This window comes from Typha angustifolia, chromosome 15 (genome assembly GCF_048772165.1).
Source record: "Typha angustifolia cultivar Huaian chromosome 15, ASM4877216v1, whole genome shotgun sequence".
NCBI classification, from domain to species: domain Eukaryota; kingdom Viridiplantae; phylum Streptophyta; class Magnoliopsida; order Poales; family Typhaceae; genus Typha; species Typha angustifolia.
This window is the reverse complement of record NC_133253.1, coordinates 15,024,909-15,043,993: the sequence shown is the minus strand read 5'-3', so window position 1 is coordinate 15,043,993 and position 19,085 is coordinate 15,024,909. Positions and strand designations below refer to the sequence as shown.

At 37.1% G+C, this 19,085-nt stretch overlaps 2 protein-coding genes and 1 non-coding gene across 3 annotated transcripts; all 3 read left to right on the top strand.

Moving 5' to 3' along the window:
• The first annotated feature begins 3,110 nt into the window (after nucleotides 1-3,110).
• On the top strand, nucleotides 3,111-3,921 carry LOC140776995 (universal stress protein A-like protein). Its single transcript, XM_073120895.1, has 4 exons — nucleotides 3,111-3,285; nucleotides 3,431-3,522; nucleotides 3,615-3,733; nucleotides 3,849-3,921. The coding sequence occupies exons 1-4, from the start codon at nucleotides 3,111-3,113 to the stop codon at nucleotides 3,919-3,921; spliced, it is 459 nt and encodes a 152-aa protein (XP_072976996.1).
• Nucleotides 3,922-4,123: 202 nt separating this feature from the next.
• Nucleotides 4,124-4,195, top strand: TRNAH-GUG (transfer RNA histidin (anticodon GUG)). Its single transcript has one exon. It is a non-coding gene; the product is annotated as a tRNA-His (tRNA).
• Nucleotides 4,196-6,094: 1,899 nt separating this feature from the next.
• LOC140779025 (endonuclease 2-like) lies at nucleotides 6,095-13,438 on the top strand. Its single transcript, XM_073123964.1, has 8 exons — nucleotides 6,095-6,265; nucleotides 6,343-6,514; nucleotides 8,240-8,341; nucleotides 8,438-8,577; nucleotides 8,693-8,785; nucleotides 12,764-12,831; nucleotides 12,980-13,053; nucleotides 13,142-13,438. Exons 1-8 carry the CDS (start codon nucleotides 6,155-6,157, stop codon nucleotides 13,297-13,299), a joined length of 918 nt encoding a protein of 305 aa, XP_072980065.1. The 5' UTR covers nucleotides 6,095-6,154; the 3' UTR covers nucleotides 13,300-13,438.
• Nucleotides 13,439-19,085: the final 5,647 nt, after the last annotated feature.

The window sequence follows — 19,085 nt, the reverse complement described above, 5'->3', positions numbered from 1 at the left end:
GCTATGTAAGGTTGATGGTAGGTGGCAGTTGACGTTCGGTAGGTCCTCGTGGAGGTGGAGTGGCGGTAAGCGAGGCTAGAAGCTAAAAAGTGTGTTTCGTATTGTTGTATTGCAACGACAGCTATTGCGCATCATTAATGGATCCATCGGTCCCTGGTGGCTACGATTAGTGGTCATGGCCCCAATATAGTGGAGCCATGGCTGTAGAGAGGTTGACGAAAGCCACCTCGACGTGGCTTGGCTTAGGAGATATCACTACGAGTGTGGTTGTCGGGCTTGGCCACGTGATTATTGTTAGTGGCTCTAATGGCCATCACAGGATGGCAATCAAGTTAGGGAGTCCAGCCGTGGTCACTTTGACTATAGAAAGGCTAGCCTCACGGCCACGAGCTACGGGTTCACTATAATATGGAGAGTTATTGACGACAATTTTCTAGCCACTGCTGGCATAAATGGTGGTTATAGAGCAAGTGCGGGTGGTTTAAGAAAGGTGCTAACAGTGGTGGCTTAGATTGAAAGTGCCTAGATTGCCATCAATGGAAAACTAGAGTTTTAGGCCCTAGTTTCCATCGCGGGTAGGAACAATGACTTAAGAACCATCGCTTGTAGCTGCTCTGGCAGTATGGGTCTATAAGGGTGGAGGGAGCTTCGTCGCTGCTAGAGGACGAGTGGTTGCGGTGGTTTGGGCTATCAGTTCCCCTCCTCCTTTATAATTTGGACTTTCTTGCCATAAGAGGTTGATTCCACCGTGGCCAGCAGCGCTGACAACACAGGAGGTTGGTGTCGTGTCAGGATAGTTGCTGTCAAGTTCAATCCTCTCAGTGGTCCCTTTCAATAATTCTTTCACTGAGTCCATAGACTCTATCAATGCCTTCGTTGTCTTTAGTCAATGGTGGGTGTTGGTGGTGGTGATAGCACCAGAGAAACTTCCATAAGAACGAAGATGAGTTTTCGATCCTTCATAGTTGCTCCTTTCTTGTTCCTCTTCCTTGAATTGTTATTAACCATCGATCGAGGAATGATGTTTTTTATACCACTCATATGAACCAGATTTGGACCGATCTATTTGTATAAAAATTATGATTTTTTATGTGGTAGCATTATCGGTTAGGAATCTTTTGGTTCTAGGTTTTTGTGAATTTGAGATTGGGGTGAAAAGTTAAAAATAAAACAATCATAGAAGTTCGAAACCAAATAGATTTGTAATATTTGATGTTGCGGTGGTCGTTGGAGGAGGGTGGCAGAAAGCTAAGGGTAGTGGTGAATGGCTCGTGGAGGAAGATAGTGACTATGTTTGAAACTCAGAAGAGATCTAAAGTTAAGATCTACTCCTACGAAGATAAAAATAATTTAATGGCTACGATTAAATATGAAATGCTTAAATAGAAAATAATTAAATTCAATATTTATCCCACGATGATAATTAACTCATGACTACTCTTATTTATAGGAATAATATCCTAACAGAATGGATTCACATACGAATTATCCATTTTAATTTAAAATTAAAAATAATAAGTAAATCTAACTTGACTTAACTCGACAACTCGGCTAACTCGATCCATGTGGTCGGATCATAACAAATAAATTATTAAGAGATGAACAAATGGCCGAATGTTCGAATGCCCTGCAATTTTATGCTCTTTGCAAAAAGCATTCGAATGCTTGAGGGTTTGTTCAAATGGTCGATTGAACGTAGAGTGATCATTCCAACATTCATGAGTATATTTTATATTATTTCAATCGTCACGACACCATTTAAACACTTAAAAACAATTTTTATATTGTCTTGAACATTGTAAAAGTATTCGAACACCTTCTAATGATTTAGAAGGTATCTTTAACTTATTCCAATTCTTATAAAATATCTGAAATATAATGCAAGCCTTTTATAGTCATTCTCATACAAAATATTTTAAATACATCCAGATATATCTTTTGTACATGAATTACCAATATAAAATTCTAACATGATCTGCTGGCTGATGAATGACATGCCTACGGGCTTTTAGTTGCTAATGACACAAAACAGGATCGATAAGAGAAAACAAATTAAACTTTAATGCTATAACAAGTTAAGATATATAGATGCAAAAATATAGAACTGCATGAAATAAATTTTAAACAAAGAATAATAGGTGGTTATCTATGTATGGAACCATATGCCTTAATCAACTATCTAGTCTGCTGTGTCATAGCTATACTCATATATGGACATAAATTCATAAACCCTAAGTAAGTGCTTGGTTTTGTATTAACTATCAAACTTGTGTACTATATGAAGGACATAAATTCTTTATAGTGTTGTTTAGTATAGCTAAGTATGAGACTTGTGTTAAATATTTTATTTTATTCCAACTTGTATATCATAATATCATCAATATATCTGTTAAATGATACATAATGTTGTAAAAATAATTGAGGTAGATTGTTTGGATATAGAAAGAGAGGGCACCACTCCGAAGTTCCATATATACCAGGTTTTGTTACTTCTAATCCATTTTCTCAAAACCTATCAAGGCGAAAATTTTGGTTAGACTTTGGGGCTTCTTCTATTGCCTAGTTGATAGTGTGAATAAGAAGTTGAAAGGTTATGTGGAACAATGAAATTTATATCTTTCATTAATAAGAAGTTATTACTGAAATCGTTCAAAAACGAAGATCCAATAGTTCTCAAAATGAAAGAAATAAAAATTAAAGAGTGGTTATATTTAACAGTATTATCACTTATATCATTAATCGCGACGTTGATAAGATACCATTAATTTGAACAAATTGTCGTTTTGCACATCAATTCCAGTGCGAAATGGATAACTTCGAACTCTTCGCACACATTGGCGTGTCACAAGACCGCTCTCTTGAAGCACCACGTATGCTTCTCTGCATGGTTTCAGATTTCTCAACAGTTCATAGCGACACGTATCGTAGTTCGTATTCGATTTAAATCACCTCCTCCAATCTGTTTCTTATCAAATAAGCCAGAGATATAACATTGCACTTTTACGAGTTGCACCAGAAAATCTCAACTCTTTCTCGTGTTGAATCCTCTAGTTGGGCGTAAAGAGATGGGAGATTCGAGTACTGAAGATGGGAAGCGGAGGAGGAGAGTGATGGTTGCCATAGACGAGAGCGAGTGCAGCTACCACGCATTGGAGTGGGCTCTCGACAACCTCAGCAGCGATGCAGTGCTCGTTCTGCTCAACGTGCAGCGTTTTCCCACTCCGAGTCACGTCTCTGCTTCGGCAGCATGCCCACCTGTTACTAAGTATATATTCGTTGCAACAGGTGGTTGGCAGCTAATCCCTCTTAGTCTCCTTTCTCTCTTTATATATATATTCCTTCACTCTCGATGAGCATGTCATGCAGTTTGTGCACTTGTTGTATAATTCTCAAGATGTTTAATGGGTATGCTGATGATATAAAACTGCAGCTCCTGAGTTGGTTCCCTCTTTGCAAGAACATCAAAAGAAGGTCTCATTGGCACTGTTAGAACGTGCCAAGAAAATTTGCTGCAAAAATGGGGTAAGGATTTTGAATATGTTTTGAGACTTAATTTGAATGTATCCTTATTTAGTGCTTACTGGACAAATATTTCTGTGTCGATTGCATGACAGGTTGTTCCAGAAACCTACACGGAAGTTGGAGATCCCAAAGAAGCAATATGTTCAGCAATCGAAAAGCATAAGATCAATTTGCTCATTGTTGGCACCCATGGAAAAGGAGTCTTAAGAAGGTTAGAGTTGTTTGCTAATGTCACCTCTTACGGCAATTAACTAGTATAGTGTTTGCAAAGGTCGTATAGAACTCTTTGTATCACCATTGATGCTTATTATATTTTGATGAAATAGGATTCTTCTAGGGAGCATCAGCAATTACTGTACGAATAACGCAAAGTGCCCTGTCCTTGTTGTGAAGAAATAAGCCATAAATCAACATGAAATGGAGGATGATGAGGTGTATGGAAATGATACTCGTCTACTATTGCCGTATGTGAATGTGGATGTATGTGTGTGCATAGACAAGCTGCAGCGAGGACAAATGTGACATATTTTATTCTCAGTTTTGGATAATAAAAATTATTTTTTTTTAAAATTTATTATTAGTTTATAATTTTAGAACAAATGTGGCTGTAGTTTAGTGGTTAGAATTCCACGTTGTGGCCGTGGAGACCTGGGCTCGAATCCCAGCAGCCACAATTTTTTCCACTTTTTTACTAGTTAGTTTCATCATATAATTTAATTTTAGTTTTTGTGGAAAAAATACTAAATTATACATTTTAAAAAAGAATAAGATGAAAGAAACATACTAAAGTTCGCAGAGAAATTATTTTTGTAAGTAATAAAACAAAAAGAAAAAGCCATGTTGTTTTTCATAATAAAATTAGAATTTACGTTAATTGCATTGGAAAATGTTACCGTTGCCATTACATTTATTAAAATACTATAATTGTCCCTACATTTTTCACTTTGTAAATAGTTAATTTTTGACAAAATATCATAGAATATTCTTTTGTTAAAAAGTTTAGAGTGAAAATATGACAGTAATAATTCCACATTAGATTGTTTAGGACGATTGGTTTTTTTTTCTTAATTTAAGTTGTGTTTCTATTCTGATTAATTGATTTAACTAGCAAGAATCGTATCTGCGAAGATCCCAATAATTTTAGTGCTAATTATGATAGTTTGAAGAATGCAATGATAATTGCAAAAAATATATATCATTTAGTTTTTGCTTAATTTTATGTATATGACTTGATAATCTTGGTCTCTTTGCAAAAGTATTCTACTTCTGCCACTGCATTAGAGATTTAAGAGTTGCCACGAGCATGCCTGGCAAATGATCACAATGGCATTCTTCTTCTACCATAGTGCTCACCTATCTTACAATCGTCCATAGTTTTCTTAAAGTTAATTAATGAACAGGAGCATTCAAGTATTAAAGAAACCTTGATGTGGAGTATAGCCTTGACACTAAGCATATGCTAATAAGATATGTTTTTTTATTAGGGAATATGCTCTTAGCTAGGATGAGGAGAAGTCCATTTATTTGGATAAAGAGATTTATCCAAGATTGGTTACTTGTTACAATCACGAGTTTAAGTTAGTTAATTAATTTTATTATATTGTTTTAAATTTTAAATAAATTAGATAATCTATATATAGATATGATTTATTAGGATTTTTACTTCTATAAATATAACTAGACATGAGTTGATTAGAATCATTGAATGAATTTGCGTTTAACCAAATTATTTTTTTTATTTTTATCTTTTATCATAATTATTAAATTATTTTTTTATAAGTAGATTGTAATCATATAACTCTTCAAGTTTTCAAACCTTAGTCATCATTTTTTTTTTCACGAGCTACCCTACTCTAGCCGCCATCCTTCGACAACCGTCACAATATTGGATATTTATCGTTCTGCTCCATTCTGATGTTGCTGTACTCTTTTATTTATACCTTTTTATTCCAATATCTGATTTAGATGAAATCAAATTCGCTAGAATCCCACATCAAAAATTTTATAATTTTTTAACTCTCTGATCGATTCTCCTCAACCTACCACCAATCCATTAAAAAATTTGGCTATTGGGATATATCACTAATTAACCAACTTGAACTTATAAAGGATTAGCAAGACATTCTTTTAAGGGACTACTCCATTTCAATGTATTATCAGTAGAATCAATTATAGCAAGCCACACACTTGCACTCCGGAAATATCAAAACAAATAAATTCCATGGTCGAATTATCTGAATGGGCTAGGAATCCAAAGCTTAAGTAAAGTAATTTTTCTTAATTTGATTGAAACACTAGAACTTTATACTTCTTATAAACCTAACTCATTGCAATTTACTATAAGGTCAAATAGTTTGAAGGCTCAAAACGAGTGTAACTGCTTCTCTATGAATCGTTATAGCAGAGTCTAAAAATTTGGCCCTCGTTAGATTTTCGTCTCTCGTAAATAAAAACGATCTTTAGTGGAGAATATTCTACGCTACTTGCTGTATATCCATAACGTAGTTGGTTGCTTCAAGTCATATATAACCTTAGAAATAAAAAAGGAAGAGTAACGTAACGTTAACACCCATATGTATAGAAATGGCTACAGAAGATAGGAAAGAAGAAGTGTGATAGAGCATCAGGGGAAATGGCTTTGCTACTCTTTCTCCTTATAATTCTTCTTTCCATGATAGCAGGAGCTCCACGCTCAGATGCTTGGGGCAAGGAGGGCCACTTCATGGTGTGCAAGATTGCACAGGTAACTTAAACAACTCTCTTTAATTTCCTTCATATTTATATTCTTTGGAATACTAACTTTTGATATGTAATTTGCAGCAATACCTAACGAGGAAAGCTTCAAAAGCAGTGTTAGGCCTCTTACCGGCTTCCGCCGGAGGGGACCTAGCGGCGGTGTGCTCGTGGGCCGACGAGGTCCGGTTCCGGTACCGGTGGTCTGGCCCTCTTCATTATATCAATACTCCAGGAGTATGCAACTTCGACTATTCAAGTAAGCCATATACCTTCTCGCTTAAATATTTCATATATACTTTTGTAGTGCATTGTTGTTCCAAATCAATGATTCTTGCAAAGATGGGAGAGATAGTAATATATGGACATATAATCCTATTATTTTTGGATCAATGGAGCCTTTGATGGTTGAGATCAAAGAGATTTTGACTTTGTCATAGCTCGAGCTTTAATTTAGAAAGTATTTAAAAACTAGTTAGGTCCTGGATCCCTCTCATGGCACAGAACTCTATTAGAAAAGAAAAATGAAGTCACACACAATTCCATCAGCTTGTACGCCAACTCTTTCTTTTTATAAAAGATATAGTGACAACTTAGGACATCTTAATTGAACTATAAATTATATCCAATGGGGAATTAATTCTTTCCCCTGTGTAGAGTGATGCATTGAAAGAGCAAGTCTTGCGTTAGTAGAATTAGGCCAGCAGCTTAGCAAGACTAATTGCTGAATTTGTTTACATCACCACCTCTAACTGGCCAACAAGGTAGCCTAGTTATCTTAGTTGACCAATTTTGTGTAAAACAAGAGGGCTTCAAAAAATTTAATATTGTTTGGGGTCAGGTATATTTTATCTCTTTTAGTTTGGACACACTTATTTCGATGTTACCCTCATAAACTTTGTTTAATGTTTCACTATGTCCCCTTGAATTTTTTGACTATAATACAACCATAAAGGTCGTCAGCAGAGAGCAAAAATTACTTAATGCTTCTGTTAATAAATATGTGTTAATTCAGAGAGAGTTTAGGTTTTTATATAATTCTAAATGTGTTTCAAAATATTCTAAATATGTAAACATATTTAAAAATTATATAGTATTTTGAAGGTTGACGAAGAAAACTGAAACGAAAAATAAAAAAATTTAAAGTAAGAGAAACAAGTTTCCTTGAAAGCATTTGCAAGACATTCACAATGCGTTCCACTACAACTTGGAACCTTTGCAAATAAAGAGCATATTTTTTGAGTTGCATGCATTCAAATTAAAGTTCAAAAACATATTCAAATGGGCTTGAAATTTAGATTTTAAGTTAGGGCATTCGAATGTAATCCACTCTATTCGAACAAGTCATGAATCTTCAACTGATTAGAGGATTTTGTGAGATCTTTTATCTTGTTGGAAGGAATTATTTAAGGGTTAACAAAATGCAACGCTAGTAATTATCTATTATCTCTTTTGATTATTTTTTGAAGACTATTAAAGATCACCTCTTAGTTTTGAATGGAACATGTTGAATCGCTCTAAAACTTAATGTATCTATATTAGATTTAAAAGAACTATATTTCACGGGTCATTGAGATAGAATGATTAACCTCTAGGATCACTAAGATCACAAGATGACCGATTATGGAAAGCTTTGCATTGCGGGTCTAGCAAGAAAATTGTTACAAATTGAGTCATAGATGATCTGTAACTGTTTTCTAACTGTTATAAATTTTAATAATTGATTTTTTCAATCCGTAGTTCTTTATACTCATTATTAGAGTTTTCCACGTAAAAGTTCTTTATTCTTTGAGTTTGCTTGTGTATTTATTTATATTTTGTACTTTCTTTATAATAAGAGCATGTGATAGATCCATCTCGGAGTGCATATTATTATTTTTTTCACATAGTGATATAAATCAAAATTCACTTAGGTAAAATGGTTTTTATTTAACCCTTTGTTTATCTTATCCACATTTAATGTCTACTCTCATACTTGTTTTAGGGGATTGTCACAATTCCAAGGGTGTGCAAGATATGTGTGTAGCTGGAGCAATCAACAACTACACCAAACAGCTCCAGACCTATGGAGATTCATCAAGTGAATGTAAGATTAAAAAAAAAGCCTCTCTTAGATACAAGTAACTATTTCCACTTGATCTTTTCGACTATTCATACTACTTTCTTTCCCTGGTCATCTTAGATAACTTGTCTGAGAGTTTAATGTTCCTTGCCCACTTCATGGGGGATGTCCACCAACCCCTTCATGTTGGCTTTGAGGATGATGAAGGTGGTAACACAATAGTCGTGCATTGGTATCGAAGAAAGACCAACCTTCACCATGTACGTAATTGGGCGACTTTTTATATTACTCATGTTTAATGACTCAAATATATATTTTTTTTTCTTATCATATGGTAGAAAGAAGAACTAACATCTATTAATTTCATGTGACAAGGTATGGGATGTGAATATCATAGATACTGCAATGCGTGATTTCTACAATGACGACCACAATGCCATGATAGAATCTATTAAACTGAATATAACAGTGAGTTCCCTAATTCTCCTGCTCTCTGAATACTTTTCGAAAGTCAATTTCCACTCTTTTGTTATCTGAAAATGCAGAGTAATATATTTTGTGTGATATCTACTAAAATAAATGTAAGGATAGAAACTGATTGTCTATGCTACATTGTTGTATATATGGAGAGAGTTTTAACGTGCCCCACAAGTAAGGGATACTAATTGCTGTCAAATAAATCCCATAAGATCAATGTGATCGTCAGTTGAATGCCCACGAGATACTTTCCTTATTATTTTTCAAATTCATTCTTATTGATATCTTCAATATCTACCCAATATAAGAAGATATTAAGAGATTCTCTACGAATTCTTTACAGATTATTAGTTATTTTCTTTTATTTTTTTGACTGAAATTCTATATACCAATCTCCATGCAATTAGAATTCGTTACACCCCATTTCAGGGGACTCTAGACAAAACTTTGCATACGTTGTTTTGAAAAGCCAACTCAGCCAAGTAATGGGCCAGGAGGTTGTTTTCCTTACATGAATCATCAGCTCTTTCTCAGTTTTAGTATTCACCATTTGTTGGCAATCCAAGTAAATCCACACTTTCCTTTTTCCATGATTGTAGTTGATTTTCTTTGGACATTGTAGGAAGGCTAGAGTTTCCCCTTGGAGAGCACTTGTGAAATTAGACAAGAGGGAAGATTTGGCCTAACAAAATATGCTCATGTACTTATAAATTACTACACCAATGCCCCTGCAGTACGTTCCTATCCAGGATGCGTCCGTCTAGCAAACTAGGTCCCTTTCTATCGGCGAGTCAATGCATAGGGCTTCAAACTCGGTATAGGTCACATCTCACTCAGGGTGATCATCAACTTGTTTGTCTCTAAGTTGGATCCCCCTCTTTCGCGAAACTCACGCTCCTTTTTCTCATACAAAGGGACTAGGCCCCTTTCTATCAGCGAGTCTTCAAACTCATCGATATAGGTCACATCTCGCTAGGGGGTGATTGTCAACTTGTTTGTCTTTGAGTTAGATCTCCCTCTTCCTTGGAGCTCACGCTCCTTCTTCCTCCCCGCGCCCCAGCCCCCCTCATTTTTCTCATACTTTTTCCTCCCTTCTCACAGCGCTCCTCAAGCTGAAATATCTCCAACTTGCAAGTGTCCAGAGCTTGCCACAAAGCATCGGAAACGGAGGTGACTGTACACGTCAAGGACGTTTTTCCAGCCCATCCTCGAACACGAGGTCCCAAGGCATGTACAGTGACCCTGAGGACGTGTCGCCCAAGGATAGACCAATATCCCCACTAGTGGTAAGACGTTGCCAACTCCACCATGCCACCTGTCCCCTTGATTGCCAAACCCAAGAAAACCTCTAACCCTAAGCTTCTAAACATCGATGTGAATACAACCACAACAAATTAGGACCCGACGCTTATTTCTATCCCTAACAATCTGCTAGAATCTTTCAACACTTCTAGAAATACAATGGCCAGATAACTGCCCAAGATACACCCAATTCCGAGCTAACACCAATAGGCCCTACCTACTCGCCCATGCCTATTCCCATTTAAACCATATACCCTACCCATACCTACTCGCCCATGCCTATTCCCATTCAAACCATATACCCTACCCATCCCACGTCCTAGAAACTTACTGAAAATTAGTTATCCTTTTATTGTGTAAGTATTTTCACCAATTAAAGAACGATACTAATATCTGCCACTTTCTTTGCTCCAGTCCATTGACTATTGTAGAGAAAGTCGATAAGTCTGCCCATGAAAAGGAAACTTCTCCATATATACTACAAATCGGTGGATGAGGGATCCCGCAACCTGTGGCCTATAATTATTAAGCATGGCCTAAGCTTGCATTGGCCCTTGCGAGGAAGCCCTGTTTGTCTTTAAACACCTTTTTAATTCTCTTCCCACCATCTCTCTTAGCCTTCTCAAATCCATTGGTGGGGCTAGGTATAGTGATAGATCTGCTGGTCGATTCTTTGGAGACTCCTTATTGCTTCAAAAATTTAAGATGTTCTTATGAGAAGTGTTGTGGAAGTGGCTACTCATAGATACTAGAATTTAAATAATTTCTAATTTGCTTTTCCCATAGCACATCTATGCTATTTCCAACGAGGTCAAAGCCTTTAGGGATTTAGTGGAGCGATAGTTAGGCATTGCTTTCAAGTTTTGTGATACATGGTGTGCTAGAACAAGGATGAATGAAGGAGAAATTGGTCATACGTATTATAGCACAAAGAATGTGGCAATTATGGAAATGCAAAAATGACAATGTTGTTTAGAGAAAAACTTTTGACTTCGCTGCAAATATTTCACAAAACAATTAGGCTAATAGCTCTTGAAATATTTAATGCCTCTAATCGCTGGCCCAAAGCCTTGCTCTAGTAGGCAACAGCTCATTAGATGCCCTCTCTCCCCCTCGCCCCAAGTCAGTTGCTTCAACATCAACCTAGATGGGGCTTCTTCTAAGACCCCTCACGTCAAGATAGTATTTATTGGGTCGATGCTAAAGGCCTTAATTGCAGGGGCCGCCAACCAAATGGTAGTCAGCTGTTCACACGCCAAAGCCGAAGCCAAAGCTCTCAAGTTCTTGTTCATCTATGTTTGTCATCACAACATCCCCACCTCCAAATTGAATCTGATTATGCAACTCTCATCAACATCCTCTAGTATAAGTGTTATCCCCTTTGATGGTGGAGATATACTCTTTTGGATATACCTCATCTTCTTAAAGTACTCCAAACTGTATCCACTATTTTCTAATGTTATAGAGAGTTTAATTGTTGTTTTAACTGATAGACTAACCTGGGAAAATCCCAATGCTTTCTTTTAGAGGGAAAATGATGAGATAGTTTATTATGAATCAGATTTGGAACAATATATTCATAGAAAAATTTTAAAATTTTAATAGAGGATAGCCTCAGAGTCGGGTTGATATAGATTATCTGATATTGTAGCAGTTGTCGGAGGGTTGTTGTTAGGGTTTAGAGGTGGAGTTAGGACTTTTATGCTAGATCTACCCCTAGGAAAAATAGACGGCTAAAATTAAAAGATAAATGCAAGATAAATAATTAGCTGAACTCGATATTCATTTAATGATAATAAATGACTCATGATCTTTCATATTTATAAGAGTAGAATCATATAGCGGGCCGGATTCAATTCACCATATTGAGCTTATATCTGTGGCAATCGTCGGAGGGTGGTAGATGACTATGAGATGGTGGAGGTCGGTTGTAGGATAGGGTGACTCATGGAGTAATATGGCGGATAAGGTTTGGAAGTAGAATTAGATCTATTCATAGGAAAAAAATAGATACTAAGATTCAAAACTAAGTGCAAGATAAATAATTAGCTAAACTCAATAATCATTATATGATGATAAATAACCCATGACCTCTCCTATTTGTAATAGTAGAGTTATAGCCTTATTGGGCTTGCATCCATGGATTATCCACTTTAACTTATTCTTAAAAATAATAAGTACATATTACGAATTAAACTTGACCTAACTCATAGATGGATCATAACAAAAATTTCAAAAAACACCTCATGTTGTTATCATTTTATATTTACTATATTTGAGGATTTTGTAACTCATTCATTCATTTTCTATAATTTTTCTATGATGCTGATTGAGTCTAACCATTTTTAAATGAAAGAGTTTCAACCAAGAAATATTTATTAGAATAAAGATAATTTAAAGTAACTAAATTATTTTTCTATTGGGATAGAGTATGGTAATAAGATATAGAAAAAGATTTAGGATAGGTCATGGCTTAAAAAGTATGGGTCACAACTAGAAATTTTGCAAGGATATTTTAATAATTTTAAAGGTCAAAATCTTTCCTTGGTAAACATTGCAGCCTAATAATAAGAATTCTTTTTCTTAAAAAATGATAGGAATGATTATATTCTAGATTAGGTTTTGATCAAAATTTTGTCTAACATTTCTTACGTTCTTTCTTTCTAGAATGACTGGTCAGATGAAATAAGCCAGTGGGAGGCATGCCGTGGCAAATCAATCACTTGCGTTGATACGTAAGATCATCACAAGCAGATTCCTATATATGTGGATGAATTAAATTGCACCATTAATCAATAATCTTTTACATCATTAGTGATCTATGAACTCCATTAATTTCACAACCGTCTTTTAGAAACTAAAAAGGTTGCAAAACTATTCCAGGTATGCGACAGAGAGCATACAACTAGCTTGTGATTATGCATACAAGGATGTTGATCAAGGCTTCACTTTGCAAGGTAATTATTATAACAAAATTTCAAACGAATAACTTAGCTTTTATTGTCATGAGATGCATCTTAATGTGGCTTACTTGTTAATCTGCAGATGATTATTTCTTCTCTAGACTTCCAGTTGTTGAGAAAAGAATTGCTCAAGCTGGCGTGAGATTAGCTACATTACTCAATCGAATATTTAGCGCAAAGGATGAAATGCAGGATATAAAGCTAGTTTCACAAGTTGCAAATAAAGCTCAAAACATTTGAATGAATCAAAATATCCCTATGATAATGCCTAAGATGCACCCGATAAGGGTTGTATTAATAATTTCTTCTTAATTAAACAAAACTAGATGTAATTTTTGTCTTTTCGCAATTTTAATATATTTCTATTGGATGCTATAGGATAGTAGAGTGCACAATATATGTTAGTAAACTGCCAATTTTTGGTAAATTAAATAATGGGAAGCACCCAAAGATACAATGCCATTAGCAACGCAAAAAGGAGCAGCCAGGCATATCTATCACAAGTAAATCAGAAGAGCTAGAGGGGGCAGAGCATCCCAAACAAAAAAAAATTTTGATTTTTCAAACAAAGCAAGTCAGTCGGTTAATTAGTTTTAGATTTTGGCCAAGAGGCCGCAAGGAGTATAGTGTGTGTTTTTGAGGATCTGGATCAAAACTTGAGAGTTGCATTCAATCTAGATATTAGCAATCTAAAGGTTTGAGAGTTGCATTCAATCTAGATATTAGCAATCTAAAGGTTGTTGGCATGTTGGAGACCCAACAGAAGGCCAATCACTTTCGCTTCGAGAGCATCTTTATAGGAGACCGATTGTGCACATGTAGCCAAAATAGACTCACTAATCCCATGGATAAGGAAGCTCGAACCCCTAGAGCTAGTAGTCGGCCCAAAAGTGCCGTCAGAGTTGAGCTTGGCCCAGCCCACCAGTAGGGGGTCCATCTAACCAACCGGGTCAAAACAACTTGAAGGATTGATGATGGGTGGAAAGATGGGTGGAATTAGTAATCATAGAGAGGATGCTGTGAAAGATAATTTGATTAGGGAGAATTAGAAAAATAGATTGAATTTCTAGCTTTCCAAATTTACCGGAGAGTATTGCAGATTGACTTAAGCAATTGCTTAAGTTGGGATTGCATGGTGATGCCATCCTCTAACCAATCCCCGGCAAGCCAACTCTTAGAAAAGGAAAAAGTAGTGTGAAAATGAGTCATAACAGCATCCCAGATTCTAATTAAGTGAGGGAAAGCCATGAAGACATGCTCAAGATCCTCAGGCTCAAGTCCACATCTGATGCAGATCACTTCATTAAGAATATTTTTGTTGAACAGGGCAACTCTAGTAGGAAGGCGTCTCCATATGAAGTGCTTAATGCGATGGGCGATAGATAAGGCCTAAAGCATATTCCAATGCGATTCAGGCTGATCAAAGCTCGAAAGTCTCGGCTTGAAGAAATCATAGGCAGTTTTACTACGAATAATTCCAAAGGGACCATTAACCCAAATCCAATGGTCATCAACCGAATCAATAGGAAGGATGATCACAGAAATAGTTGCAGTAAGAATCGGGCCAAACTAATCAAGAATCCGATTATTGTTCCAATGATGGTGAGAGATAAGCCTAGCGATCGACTTCTTTCTAATATAAACATGCATGTTAATATAGGTTGGCTTAAGGGCTAGTGGCATATTAAAAAGCTAAGGATCATGTGGAATGGTAATTAGCTTGCCATTTCCAATGAACTTTTTAAACCTATCCCTAAGGGAAAGGAGAGTATGTATCAAATGTTTAAAGATGGGAGAGCACTTCTTCTGGGTAGGAGGCTTCCATGGATGAAATGTACCATACTTTAACTTCATGAAATTAAAGGCAATAAGAGCCAACCTAGTCTCCGAGTAATGATATCCCAGCTAACATGCTGCATGGACTGTTTATCCTGCCCATTATTCCATAGAAAATCCCTAGTAATTTTAGCAATAGAATCAATGATAGAAAGAGGGATAACAGTATTGGAAGGCAGGGAGAGCATTAAGAGTAGAAGAGATCAGGATCGATTTACTAGCAAAAGAGAGATGATCTCTTCCAAGATTTTGATACCTGAGCATTTCGGAATATTCAAAATGGATTTGGAAATATGGGCGGGTGGCAAGGGAGGTATTTAGATTTCAACTTACTAATCCTCTAATTGGTGAGAGAAATAGGTAACCAAAGTGTGATCAATGATAGTAAGGTTGGCCTATTTGGCTTTAGTAATGATCATTATCTGCAAACATTAGATGGCAAATTTTAAGATTTCTGCTCAAGGTAAAGCCATCCAGATGATTACTATTCATCTGATTATTCAGGAGTATAATAAGAATTTGGGAGCACATAATAAAAAGGTAGGGGATAGAGGGTCCCCATGCCTAATGCCACACGATCCCGTAATCTATGCAATAGGGGATCCATTGATTAAGAACGAGTATGAAACGGTCGTAATACAAGCTTTAATCCAAGAAATTTGTAGAGAAGGAAAATTCATACAACTAATCACCTCATAAATATCATTCTAACTTAACCAATCATAAGCTTTTTCCATATCATATTTAATTAGAATGAGGGGTATCCAATTTGGTCTTTTCCATAGAATGAATAATTTCCTACAGATCGTGTTATCAAAAATATTATGCCACGTCGCGAAGATGGTTTGCTCAACACTTATTAGCTCCAGCAAGAAACGCTTCAATCCTATTGACTAGAAGTTTAGCCAATAGTTTATAGCAAACATTGCAAAAAGAGATAGGTCTAAAATCCATAATAAACTAAGACACCAACTTCTTAGGAATCAGGGTAATATAGGTTTGGCCCCAATTGACAGGCATAATGCCTTGCTACTAAAAGAGCCTCAAGGCCTGGCCAAGGTCCTGACCAATTAAGTCCCAAAACCTATGATAGAATTCAACCTGAAAGCTATCTAGCCTAGGTGACTTTCCAAGGGGCATTGACCAAAGCATCTTTCCTCCTAAGTAAAGGGAGGATAGGGTTATTTGATTTAGCCCATAGATTAGAGTAGTAGCCCCTAAAAACATCCTCGATATCAAAGGGGTCCTCAAAGACATCATCGAGCCCATCCTAATAATGGATTGGATAGTATTGCACTGCCTACGAATTATAGTAGACATATGAAAAATGTGGGTGTTGCGTAGTATGCTTCTTGGTTTTAATCTGCTTGAGAATAGAAGTATAGTGGTTGTACATGGTTTGAAGCTTAATGGTGTCACCAGTACTGAGAGATCTCTCCTCACGAGTTTTAAGGTTAATAATTTGAGTAGAATGGTGCTCAACGTAGTTTTCAATTTTACCCAAATCATGTCTATTCCAAAAGTTTACTTTTTTGTAATATCAATCAGTTTAAGATTAAGAAAGGTAAAAGGATTCACATGAGTATTGAGATGGCAAGCATTGTTAATAACATCATGTACAGCAGGATAGTCAAACCAAAACATTTCAAACTGAAAAGGCTTCTTGGCCCTTCAAAGCATCACACTTAGAGGTAAAAGGATTCACATGAGTGTTGAGATGGCAAGCATTGTTAATAACATCATGTACAGCAGGATAGTCAAACCAAAACATTTCAAACTGAAAAGACTTCTTGGCCCTTCAAAGCATCACACTTAGAAAGACCCTGAGGGGGGGCATGAGCAGACCTAGTCTAAGCCAGTTGGTGAACCCGGCTCTATGGGAACATGGCCAACCACTAAAGATTGGCCAAAGCCCAATCCAACTGACGCCACTTTCTGGCTACCCCTTGTTGATTATTGAACTAAATAAATTATGGGCCAATAAATCCAAGGTCAACCAACGTAACATCAGCAGCAAAAAGTTGAAACTAGCACATAGGGCTAGAAACTCCATGCGTTTCATCAATTAAAAACACAACATTAAAATCCTCAATAACTAACCAAGGAAGATGAAGTTCAGAGACCATACCAAGTTCTTTCCAAAGATGTCAGAAGGAAAGTTACTAGCATAAATACCGGTTATGAGCCATTCCTTTCTCGACTAGTAATTGAGCACCGTATGTAAAGCTTGATTCGATCAATGGTTCGAATATTAATGCAAGATTCCTTTTAGGCACAAATTATGCCTTTAGCCCTACCACGAGCCAGAATGCAATCAAAGATCCAACTTGCACCAAGTAATTTAGTTAATAAAATAGACCACGATTCAAAAATATGAGTTTCTAAAAGGAAAATAATTGAGGGGTGATACAACCTAAAATTTTTTTTGCATCGATTCCTTGTGCCGGCCTTTGTCACACCTCTACAATTCTAGACAATTAATATAAATTAGGTTTAGTAGTTGGGGCCCCCACATGGACCACAGCTAAGTCGATCACCATTTTTTCCTTTCTAGAAAGTGATTTGGCTTGGCCGAGCTCCATAACCCTTTTTCTAGACAACTTTCTTGAAGGAGATTTCTTGGACTTTGCCATGCTGGCAAGAGAAGGACGATTTCACAATAGGCGAAATATGAGATGGGACGGATTGTCTTTAGAGCGGGAGTAGGAGATGATTGGATGGGAACAGAGGGGTTAGTCGTTGGGCTCAAGCCAACATACGAATCATTGGCTCCCATTTAAAAAGGCACAAAAGATTTAAAAAGGGGAGGGGCATTGATGACTATTGGATGGAGTGAGGTTGCAGCATCTGGTGGCGCTAGGGATGGGTGACCTGTATGTGAGGTCTTCATTTGATTTAGATCATCCATAAGGCTAACACGTGGCGGCAAGTATTTGTTGGAGAGAGGTGCTAAGTATGACCTATATCAAAATTAGGCAAATGAGAGCCACTAGGGGAAGTCGAGGCACGCCTAGGTAGGGGCCAGGACTTGTTGCACACGCGTGATTTGCTACTCATGTGGATGCCCCCGAAGGGCCCCTCTCAATGTGCTGACCACTACGAGTCTACACCACGGATACCCTCTTCGCTCAATAGGTAGACAATTAATGAGCATACTCCGTTGGGACCCCCGAAGCTCCAAATCAGCATTCGTTCTGGCCCGAGATGGGGGATGCGCCTGGGCAGTTACAAGCTGCTGTCCACAATCACGACCACTTAAATGCCCCTCTGCCCCCACCCTAATCCACTGGCCAAAAAGGTGCTCATCAGTCTTAGCAACGAAGAGATTGACAGGATCCAAGCCGGGGGGATTGTCGCCATCAAGGTGCTCAGGCGGCAGGAGCGGTGGGATTAGCATCCATCAAGAGCCATCGAATGCAATTGGGGAGCATCCTGGGTGACCGTAAGAGGGCAGTCAATAACATGGTGGCCAATGGTTCTACATCTGAAACATGTAAAGATTGTTTAAGAGGCTTGAATAGATCTATGTCAATGCAAATTCTAGCAAATTGCCCCCCCCCCCCCGTTGAAGAGAGGTAATCTCATCTAGCCTCAAGGGTCTACCAATTTGAGAGGCCAAGTCTAGCAAGAAAAGGCACTTTCAAAACTCAAGAGTAGATCAAAGAAAAAATAAGGTTCTCCTGTGAGGCACGGAAATAAGCCTCCATTTAAACAAGTTAGGCCTTGCCACGAATCATCCAAAGCCCCTTCATGAGGATCCTCATCATATCCTCACTATTGTTGAAATTAAAGGCAAAGAAGCCTCCAACTAGATCAATGATCCAAAACGACTTCGAGGTTTTCTAAAGTTTGGCAGTAACTAGGGGCACGATGCTTAGGAGAAGGGGGTGACGCAAGAACAGAGCATATTGCCATTCCAAATGCTCTATTCTACAAGTTAGGGGTTGAAAATAACACGATCAGTGGTAGAGGACCGAATTTTAATAAAGTTACACGTCAGAGATGAAGGAATTCGGATTGATTCGCAGGGAATCGGCGAGGGGAAGAAATCGAAGTTTCTGACGTAAAAGCGAGGGGAGCAAATGAGGGTTGGGTAACGGAAGCAAATAAAATAATTTGGGTATGAGTATAATCAAATAACATGCCATTAGATTGTAAGTCTTAAAAGTATAATCAAATAAACTATACTT

Bases quoted from the DNA above. Each gene is read 5' to 3' on its own strand.
- LOC140779025 (XM_073123964.1), top strand. From the start codon at position 6,155: ATGGCTTTGCTACTCTTTCTCCTTATAATTCTTCTTTCCATGATAGCA. The intron at 8,578-8,692 runs GTACGTAATTGG...TCATGTGACAAG, and splicing joins GAAAGACCAACCTTCACCAT to GTATGGGATGTGAATATCAT. The intron at 13,054-13,141 runs GTAATTATTATA...GTTAATCTGCAG, and splicing joins TCAAGGCTTCACTTTGCAAG to ATGATTATTTCTTCTCTAGA.
- LOC140776995 (XM_073120895.1), top strand. From the start codon at position 3,111: ATGGTTGCCATAGACGAGAGCGAGTGCAGCTACCACGCATTGGAGTGG. The intron at 3,286-3,430 runs GTGGTTGGCAGC...ATAAAACTGCAG, and splicing joins GTATATATTCGTTGCAACAG to CTCCTGAGTTGGTTCCCTCT. The intron at 3,523-3,614 runs GTAAGGATTTTG...ATTGCATGACAG, and splicing joins AAATTTGCTGCAAAAATGGG to GTTGTTCCAGAAACCTACAC.